The following is a 10,643-nucleotide window of genomic DNA, read 5'->3' as shown; positions in this document are numbered from 1 at the left end:
CATTAGCTGTTGTTATTTCCTGGAGATTCTTCTGAGGGGAATTCTTCCGCTTGGTCATTTTGGATAGTCCCTGGCGTGGTGAGGACCTGCAGGGCACTTCCCCTGTGCTGTGGTGTATAACTGGAGTTGGTGGGCAGAGCCGCAGTCAGACCTGATGTCTGCCCCCAGCCCACCGCTGGGGCCACAGTCAGACTGGTGTGTGCCTTCTCTTCCCCTCTCCTAGGGGCGGGATTCACTGTGGGGTGGGGTGGCCTGTCTGGGCTACTTGCACACTGCCAGGCTTGTGATGCTGGGGATCTGGCGTCTTAGCTGGGGTGGGTAGGCAAGGTGCACAGGGGCAGGAGGGGCAGGCTTAGCTTGCTTCTCCTTAGGTGATCCACTTCAGGAGGGGCCCTGTGGCAGCAAGAGGGAGTCAGATCCGCTGCCGGAGGTTTGGCTCCGCAGAAGCGCAGAGTTGGGTGTTTGTGCAGAGCGAGCAAGTTCCCTGGCAGGAACTGGTTCTCTTTGGGATTTTGGCTGGGGGATGGGCGGGGGAGATGGCACTGGCGAGCGCCTTTGTTCCCCACCAAACTGAGCTCTGTCGTCCGGGGGCTCAGCAGCTCTCCTTCCCTTTGTCCTCCAGCCTTCCCGCTTTCTGAGCAGAGCTGTTAACTTATGACCTCCCAGACACTAAGTCGCGCTTGCTGTCAGAACACAGTCCGTCAGGCCCCTCAGATTTTGCAAGCCAGGCTCGGGGGCTCTGCTTGGCCGGCGAGCCGCCCCTCCGCCCCGGCTCCCTCCCGCCATTCCGTGGAGCGCGCACCGCCTCGCCACCCTTCCTACCCTCTTCCGTGGGCCTCTCATCTGTGCTTGGCTCCGGCGACTCCGTTCTGCTAATCCTCTGGTGGTTTTCTGGGTTATTTAGGCAGGTGTAGGTGGAATCTAAGTGATCAGCAGGACGCGCGGTGAGCCCAGCGTCCTCCTACGCCGCCATCTTCCCTCTCTCTCTGGAGTATTTACTTTAAATGTTAGTGTTAAAATGTTACATTTTCCCTAGTTACATTTGCCATAAATGGAGAGCTGTACTTGGTTTTGTTTTGGGTTTTTTTGTCAAAGAAAGAAAATCTGAAGCATTTCTAACAAATTCCTAACAAATACCTAATGTGTAATAATCATATAATTTTACTATGTTTGCAGGAATCTTCAATGTGGGAGACTAATTTGTACTTACCCTACACGAATTCCTTTTCGCAAAGAAAATGGCGCTGTGATTTATGCTTTTGTACGAAATAATTTATGTATAACCATAGACTACAGATTGCCTAATGCAAATCAAGATCCAATGAAAGTCTCCAATGGTTCTCACTGTGATGAAGGGAGGGTAAATGATTTAAAATCTATTTTTTAAATCTAGTTTTATTAATTTATTTAATATTTTCATTTAAGTATCAAATTTCAGTTCATTTCTATGTAACTTTAAATATTTGGATAAGGAGAAAATGAATAAGCTTCATTTTGTCTCCAGATATTAAGAGGGCAATAGGAATGTTTGATCTTCTTCAGAATTTCGGTACTGTGACCAAGGGAAACTCCCAAGTGTTTTGGAACTGGAGTGTGAGGAGAGCTATCTTGTGACTATGTTAAGTACTCCATTGCATGGAAATTCACTTTTCTTCTTAGAGAAGAAAGAAGAAATCCCCCTTAGTAATATATGTCTCTTCGTAGCCCAGTAGATAAGAGCACCACTTAGATCAGGCTTCTTAGAATCGATTCTTCAAAACTTCTTATTTTTTGACATTCTGCAGGTAACCTAACCAGTCTGAGATGCCACAACTGGATGTAAGGTGGTGATAGTAATAGCATTTACTCTATGGGGTTATTGCAAAGATTAAATGAGATTTCTGGCACATAGAGCTAAATGTAGATTGGCTATTATTATTGATTATTATAATTAACTATGTTTGAGGCTAACCCAAATCTGGAGAAAACATAGGAGGAATAAACTTACTTGAACATTTCATTTACTTCCTGGCCAGATCTTTGCTTATGAGGAATGATAATCTAGTGTAGGCCTTAAATGCCTCCTTAAAGGATGTATATACCAAGGAGCTCAGTAGCTATATTTTGGCTTTGGAGCCAAGACAACTAAAAAATGAAACATAGTCAACAAATGATTTGATATTATTCAGTCGATAATTTAGTAAGAATAGAATCCATTTTATAACATGGACAGTTCTTCTCAGTGTTAATGTATGAAAACACATTTTACCAGATAGTTTTTAATGATATTATAAATCACATTGATGAAACCTTCTTGGCAACTTTTTTTGGTCAGTAGCATCCTAATATAACAGGACTCTTCATCTCAGTTTCAACTGAGGCAGGCATGCAATAGATACTACACTCAAAGGGAGTTTTAGACACACCATCAAGGCCAAGAACTAATGAGAAAACTCAACACAGTGAAGGTTTAAAAGAATTGTTAGTTTGTTTGCATTTAGAAAGTGTTTTGTGAGGCTATTTTTTTTTTAAGTCAGACACTCAACTGAGTGAGCCACCCAGATACCCCTAAAACTATTTTTTTGAAGAGCTGTACTGTGCTTTAACGTTTAAAAGGAAATCATTTTCACATACTACATCCCATTTTAACTTCAAAACAAATCTCAATGCTTTAGAAAAAGTATGATTTGTACTCAGATAAGAAAACTGTATCTTAGGGTAGTTGATATTGCTGTAAATACTGGAGTTGGTAATGTATCCTTAATCCTCTGATTAATACACTTTAAACTTAGAATGATTATATCTGGATGTTTCATACATTCCATAATATAATTTAGATATGTATAGCATATTTTAATAAAAATTGCTATCAACTTTATTAGAGAATTCTAATAATAATTCATATTTGAGGAAAATTTACTATATGTCCTGATGATTTTCTTTCGATGCAAACTTTTGATATATGCGACAAATACAGCATATTATTTTAACTGTGCTCTTAGGAATAGTTTTGTTAGATTTCAGGGTATTATAAGTGGTTATGTGAACATGATTTTTTTTGGTCTTATTTGTATCTGTCACTTCCCTACATTGAATTATTTTTTTAGCTAATTTTTAAAAATGTTTATTTATTTTTGAGAGAGAGGAGAGAGAGAGAGAGAGAGAGAGAGAGAGAACATGAGTGGGGGATGGGCAGAGAGAGGGAGACAGAGGATCTGAAGAGGGCTCTGCACTGGCAGCAGTGAGCCTGATGTGGACTCGAACCCACAAACTATGAGATCATGCCCTTAGTTGAAGTCAGACAATCAACAGCCTAAGCTATCCAGACTCCCCTAAAACGAATTTTTTTAGAGCAGTTTTAGGCCCACAGCAAAACTGAAAGGAAGGTACAGAGTTCCCATATACTCCCTTGGTCTCACATAAGCGTAAGACTATTATCAACATCTCCCACTAGAGTGGTACATTTGATACAATTGGTGAGCTTGCATTGACACATCATTATCACCCAGTCCATAATTTACATTAGATTTATCTGAAAAATTGCAAAATACTTGGAGATTAAACAACACATTTTTAAATGTGCTAAAGGAGAAATTTTAAGACAATTTGAAAAATATTTTGAACTAATTGAAAATGAAAACACAACATAAAAATTTGCAGGTTACAGCAAAAGCAATACTTAGATGGAAATTTATTACATTGAACACTTATGGTCTTATGGTATAAAATTACTTTTTTTTTATTTTTTTTTCAACGTTTATTTATTTTTGGGACAGAGAGAGACAGAGCATGAACGGGGGAGAGGCAGAGAGAGAGGGAGACACAGAATCGGAAACAGGCTCCAGGCTCTGAGCCATCAGCCCAGAGTCTGATGCGGGGCTCGAACTCACCGACCGCGAGATCGTGACCTGGCTGAAGTCGGACGCTTAACCGACTGCGCCACCCAGGCGCCCCTAAAATTACTGACTTTTATGTCAAGGCAGCTGGACTCCTTTAACATGGAAAAAAGATTTTTTTTCTTTTTTTAGATCTGTGTAAATGGTGAATGTGTAGAATCAAGAATAATTAAGTCTGAATCATCTGTCTGTTCAAAAAAGTGCAACGGACATGGAGTAAGTAAGCACAAAATTTGTTTCCCCAAATTACATCTATTTGAACACTTTAAAAAATTAATTAATTAACTAATTTTTAAATTTACATCCAAGTTAGCATATAGTGCAACAATGATTTCAGGAGTATATTCCTTAATACCCTTAGCCCATCCCCCCTCCCAAAACCCTTCCAGCAAGCCTCTGTTTGTTCTCTATATTTAAGAGTCTTGTTTTGTCCCCCTCACTATTTTTATATTATTTTTGCTTCCTTTCCCTTATGTTCACCTGTTTTGTATCTTAAATTTCACATGTGAGCTAAGTCATATGATATTTGTCTATCTCTGATTGACTAATTTCACTTAGCATAATACCGTCCAGTTCCATCCACATAGTTGCAAATGACAAGATTTCATTCTTTTTGATTGCCGAGTATACATACACCATTGTATACATTCACCACTTCTTCTTTATCCATTCATCTATCGATGGACATTTGGGTTTTTTCCATACTTTGGCTATTGTTGATAATGCTGCTACAAACATTGGGTGTAAATGCCCCTTCAAAACAGCACACCTATATCCATTGGATAAATACCTAGTAGTGCAATTGCTGGCTCGTGGGGTAGTTCTATTTTTAATTTTTTGAGGAACCTCCATACTGTTTTCCAGAGTGACTGCACAAGTTTGCTTTCCCAGTGCTTTTGCAGAACAAAAGAGATCCTCTTTCTCTGCATCCTTGCCAACATCTGTTGTGTCCTGAGTTGTTAATGTTAGTCATTCTGACAGATGTGAGGTGGTACCTCATTGCGGTTTTGGTTTGTATTTCCTTGCCGATGAGTGATGCTGAGCATCTTTTCATGTGTCTGTTTGCCAACTGGATGCCTTCTTTGGAAAAGTGCCTATTACTGTCTTTTGCCCATTTATTCACTAGATTATTTGGTTTTTGGGTGTTGAGTTTGATAAGTTCTTTATAGATTTTGGATACTAACCCTTTATCTGATATGTCATTTGCACATATCTTCTCCCATTCCATCGGTTGCTTTTTAGTTTTGCTGATTGTTTCCTTCACTGTGCAGAAGTTTTTTATCTTGATGAGATCCCAGTTTGGCTATTCAGGGTATTTTGTGGTTCCATGCAAATTTTAGGATTGTTTGCTCTAGCTTTGAGAAGAATGCTGGTGCAATTTTGACTGGGATTGAATTGAATGTGTAAATTGCTTTGGGTAGTATTGACATTTTAACAATATTTGTTTTTCCAGTCCATGAGTATGGAATGTTTTTCCATTTCTTTGTGTATTCTTCAATTTCCTTTATAAGTTTTCCATAGTCTTCAGCATACAAATCTTTTACAACTTTGGTTAGGTTTATTCCAAGGCATTTTATGCTTCTTGGTGCAGTTATAAATGGTATCAATTTCTTGATTTCTCTTCTGTTGCTAGATTATTGGTGTACATAAATGCTATTTGCATTTATGGTGTGTACATTGATTTTGTGTCCTGCGACTTTGCTGAAGTCATGTATCAGTTCTAGCAGCTTCTTGGTGGAATCTTTCGGGATTTCCATGTAGAGTATCATGTCGTCTGTGAAAAGTGAAAGTTTGACTTCTTTGCCAATTTGGATGCCTTTTATTTCATTTTGTTGTCTGATTGTAGAGGCTAGGACTTCCAACAGTATATTAAACAACAGTGGTGAGAGTGGACATTCCTGCTGATTCCTGATCTCAGGGGGTAAGCTCTCAGTTTTTCTCCCTTGAGGATGATATTAGCTGTGGACTTTTCATATTTGGCTTTTATGATGTTAAGGTATGTTCCTCCTATCCCAGCTTCTTGAGGATTTTTATTAAGAAAGGATGCTATATTTTGTCAAATGCTTTTTCTGCATCTATTGACAGGATCATATGGTTCTTATCCTTTCTTCTCTTAATGTGATGTATCACACTGATTGATTTGTGAATATTGAACCAGCCCTGTATACCAGGAATGAATCCCACTTTATTGTGTTGAATAATTCTTTGGATATACTGTTGAATTCAATTTGTTAGTGTCTTGTTGAGAATTTTTGCATCCATGTTCATCGGGAATATTGGCCTGTAATTCTCCTTTTTAGGGGGTTCTCTGTCTGGTTTGGGAATCAAGGTGATGCTGGCTTGATAGAATGAGTCTGGAAGCTTTCCTTCCATTTCTACTTTTTGGGACAGCTCTCAAGCTGTCAAGGATAGGTATTTTTTTTTTCAATGTTTATTTATTTTGGGGACAGAGAGAGGCAGAGCATGAACGGGCGAGGGGCAGAGAGAGAGGGAGACACAGAATCGAAAACAGGCTCCAGGCTCTGAGCCATCAGCCCAGAGCCCGACGCGGGGCTCGAACTCACGGAGCGCGAGATCGTGACCTGGCTGAAGTCGGACGCTTAACCAACTGCGCCACCCAGGCGCCCCAAGGATAGGTATTAACTCTGCTTTAAATGTCTGGTAGAATTCCCCTGGGAAGCCATCTGGCCCAGGAGTCTTATTTGCTGGGAGATTTTTGATAACTGATTCAATTTCTTTGTTGGTTATGGGCCTGTTCAAATTTTCTGTTTCTTCCCCTCTGAGTTTTGTTAGTGTGTGGGTGTCTAGGAATTTGTCCATTTCCTCCATGTTGTCCAGTTTGTTGGAATATAACTTTTATAGTATTCTATGATAATTGTTTGTATTTCTATGATGTTGGTTGTGATCTGTCCTCTTTCATTCATGATTTTATCTATTTGGGTCCTCTCTCTTTTTGAGGAGTCTGGCTAGGGGTTTATCAATTTTATTTTTTCAAAAACCAGCTCTAAGATTCATTGATATATTCTATTTTTGGGGGATTTTATATTGTTTATTTCTGCTCTAATATTTATTATTTCTCTTCTTCTGCTGGCTTTGAGGTTTCTTTGCTGTTCTTCTAGTTCCTTTAGGTGTCCTGTTAGATTTTGTATTGGGGATTTTTCTTGTTTCTTGAGATAGGCCTGGACTACAGTGTACTTTCCTCTTAGGACTGCCTTTCCTGCATCCCAAAGGGTTTGGACTGTCCTGTTTTCATTTTCATTTGCTTCCATATATTTTTTAATTTCTTCTTTAATTGCCTGGTTGAGTCATTCTTTCTTTAGTAGGATGTTCTTTAACCTCCATGCATTTGGAGGCTTTCCAAATTTTCTCTTATTGATTTCAAGTTTCATGACATTGTGATCAGAACAACATATGATCTTATCTCTTTTATATTTATTGAGGGCTGTTTTGTGACCAAGTACATGATTCTATTTTGGAGAATGTTCCATGTGCATGTGAAAAGAATGTGTATTCTGCTGCTTTTGGATGAAAGATTCTGAATATATCTGTCAAGTCCATCTGGTCCAGTGTATCATTCAAGGCCATTGTTTCTTTATTGATTTTTTTCCCAGATGATCTTTCCATTTCTGTAAGTGGAGTATTAAAGTCACCTGCAATTACGGCATTCCTATCAATAAGATTGCTTCTGTTTGTGATTAATTGATTTATGTATTTGGGTTCTTTCAAGTTGGGAGTATAAACATTTACAATTGTTAGCTCTTCTTGATGGATAGACCCTGTAATTATGATATAATGCCCTTCTTCATCTTTTGTTACAGCCTTTAGTTTAAAATCTAGTTTGTCTGATATTAGTATGGCTACTCCAGCTTTCTTTTGACTTCCAGTAGCATGATAGATGGTTTCCATCCTCACTTTCAATCAAAAAGTGTCCTCAGGTCTAAAATGGGTCTCTTGTAGACAGCATAAATGGATCTTGTTTTTAAATCTATTCTGATAACATATGTCTTTTGATTGGAGCATTTAGTCTGTTTACATTCAGTGTTATTATTGAAAGATATGGATTTGGTGTCATTGTGTTATGTTTCAGTTTCATGCTTGTGGTGATGTCTCTGGTCCTTTGTAGTCTATGCAGCATTCTACTCACAGAGCCCCCCTTAGGATCTCTTGCAGGGCTGGTTTAGTGGTCATGAACTCCTTCAGTTTTTGTTTGTCTGGGAAAGTCTTTATTTCTCCTTCTATTCTGAATGACAGCCTTTCTGGATAAAGGATTCTTGGCTGCATGTTTTTCCTATTCAGCACATTGAATATTTCCTGCCATTCCCTTCTGGCCTGCCAAGTTTCTGTGGATAGGTCTGCTAGTACCCTGATGTGTCTACCCTTGTAAGTTAAGGCCCATTTGTCCCTAGCTGCTTTCAGAATTCTCTCTTTATCTTTGTAATTTGCTGGTTTCACTATGATATTCCATGGAGAAGATCTATTCTTGTTAAATCGGAAGGGCGTTTTCTGTGCCTTCTGGATTTGGATGTCCATTTTCTTTCCCAGATTAAGGAAGTTCTCAGCTATAATTTCTTCCGGTAAACCTTCTGCCCCCCTCTCTCTCTCTTTTCTTCTTCTGGAGCTCCTATTATACAGATATTATGTTTCATTGAATCACTTAATTCTCCAATTCTCCCCTCATGGTCTAGTATTTTCTTATCTTTTTCTCAGCTTCATCATTTTCCATAATTTTATCTTGTATTTCACTTAATCTCCCCTCTCCCTCCTCTATCCTTGCTATCACTGCATCTAGTTTATTTTGTACCTCATTCACAGCATTTCTTAATTTGTCATGACTATTTCTTAGTTCCTTGATCTCTGCAGTAATAGATTCTCTGCTGTCTTCTATGCTTTTTCAAGCCCAGCAATTAATCTTATGACTATTATTCTAAATTTTTGCTCAGTTATATTGTTTATATCTGTTTTGAGCAATTCTCTAGCTGTCACTTCTTCCTGGAATTTCTTTTGAGGAGAATTCTTCTGTTTCATAATATTAACTAGTTTTCTGTCCCTTTTGTGTTTTAATAGTTTGCTATGAGTCCTGCTCCTGCAAGCACTACTATATTAAAAAGGGGTCATAATGCTGTCCAGGGTCTGGCCCTTCAGGAGGTATTTTTGGAGTGTGTTTCATGCTGTCTGTTGTTGAGACTCTGGTTGCTTTATCTCCCTACTTGTAGTGGTGGTTTGGTCCTTCCACCACATGTGCTTTGATTTGTTGAAGTATCCCTGGAAAAAAATTTTTTAAAAAGGGTGGTGGTGGTGGAAGAGGCCTTGTCCCATAGAAAGAGAGAAATTACTGAGGTGGGGTAAAGGAAAACAAACAAAAAATTGACCAGGCAGAGAATCAGAGAAACTATAGGGCTTAGTCCATAGAGAGAAAGAGGAACATAAATAAGGAGATACAGAAGAGGTATAAAAGGAATAGATTCAAAATGTCTGCTTAAACAAACCAACAACCAGAACAATCAGACTAGAGAATGGAAGAAATAAGAGGAATAAAAGGAAGAACACACACACACACACACACACACACACACACACGCGTGCGCGCGCGCGCACACACACACACACACAAATAAGAATTGACCAAGAACCAAATCAGAGAATGTAAAACCACTCGATACTTGATATTTGATGGTGCCTTGGAACCAGTGCCTGCGCTGGTCTGGAGGAGGGACTGTCTGGTTTGGTCAGTGTCAATCCTGCTCTGTTAGATACATAGTTACCAGGAACAGAGAGGCATGGTTTGGTGTAGGCAGGTCCTGCCTCCACTGTGCGCCCACTGTCTGTTCCCTGAAACCCTGCTTTGTTGGTGATGGGGAGAAAAATGGTGACACCCCAGTCTCTCCTCCCTGGACCAGGGGTCCCAAACCAATCTGTTCAGATCATCCTCACAGTGCCACATGGGCAGGAGCAGGCTGGTTTTGCTCCACTCCACAGTCTCCTGAACTTCCTAGGTGCTTGACTGGGAGTCAAACCTCGATATCTGAAAGGATCCCACTCCATGCACCCTGGTTCCAGAGAAGTGCCACTCTTCCCAGCCCACTGACTAATGGCCTCTAGTTCCTCACAGTGCTGACTGGGCGCAAGTGGGCCACTATGTCCGCTTCACCATTTCCTGCACTTCCCTGGCACTTGGCTGGGATTCAAACCCCTGTGTCTTAAAGGATCCCACTCCATGTGTCCCAGTTCCAGCGTACTGTCACTCTGGGTACTGTTACAAAAGTCCTCTGTGTGGCAGGGGCCTGCAGGGTCTTTTGTCTTTTGAGTGGCTGTTTGCCTTCTTCCCACAGCACTCAAGGGAGAGGAGTTGCTCTCTCCAACTGCACCTGGGAGCTAGCTATGGAACCCAAGGCTGGTTCCCCTCCTCCCCAGGTGCTTGAGTAGGGCGGAGAAAGCCTCGCAGTTAGAAATTGGTTCTTTCTCTGTTTTTTCCATTCCTTGGTTTGTGGTTTTCCTCTTGTCCAAATACAATCCTACACTTCCACAACCTCTCTTTCTATTACTTTTGTCTCTCCACAGAAGGGGATCCCTCCCCTCCATGCCTACACTGCCCTTTTTCTCTCTCCTGGTTTGCAATCATCCACCTATGGCCCACCAAGTTGTCCCTGTGGGCCCCTAGAGATGTTTCTGTCACTCCATTGCCCGGATTCCTGGAATTTCCAGTCTTCTGGCCTCAATACTGCTGTGCTTGAGGGATGAGGGAACTTTGGGTCCCCCTACTTCTCTGCC

General features: G+C 40.4%; 1 protein-coding gene across 1 annotated transcript in view; it reads left to right on the top strand.

Annotated features, from left to right (window-relative positions):
- The window catches only part of ADAM32 (ADAM metallopeptidase domain 32), a 278,094-nt gene that overhangs the window by 232,348 nt on the left and 35,103 nt on the right, over positions 1 to 10,643 (top strand). Inside the window, exons 14-15 of the mRNA XM_040490395.1 lie at positions 1,177 to 1,360; positions 4,008 to 4,091. Of these exons, the coding sequence (XP_040346329.1) occupies positions 1,177 to 1,360; positions 4,008 to 4,091 (268 nt within the window). The remainder of the gene's footprint in view (positions 1 to 1,176; positions 1,361 to 4,007; positions 4,092 to 10,643) is intronic.

This window comes from Herpailurus yagouaroundi, unplaced genomic scaffold (assembly GCF_014898765.1).
Source record: "Herpailurus yagouaroundi ecotype Mexico unplaced genomic scaffold, PumYag 28, whole genome shotgun sequence".
NCBI lineage: Eukaryota > Metazoa > Chordata > Mammalia > Carnivora > Felidae > Herpailurus > Herpailurus yagouaroundi.
The sequence above is the reverse complement of the archived record's forward strand: the minus strand, read 5'-3'. Positions and strand labels throughout refer to the sequence as shown.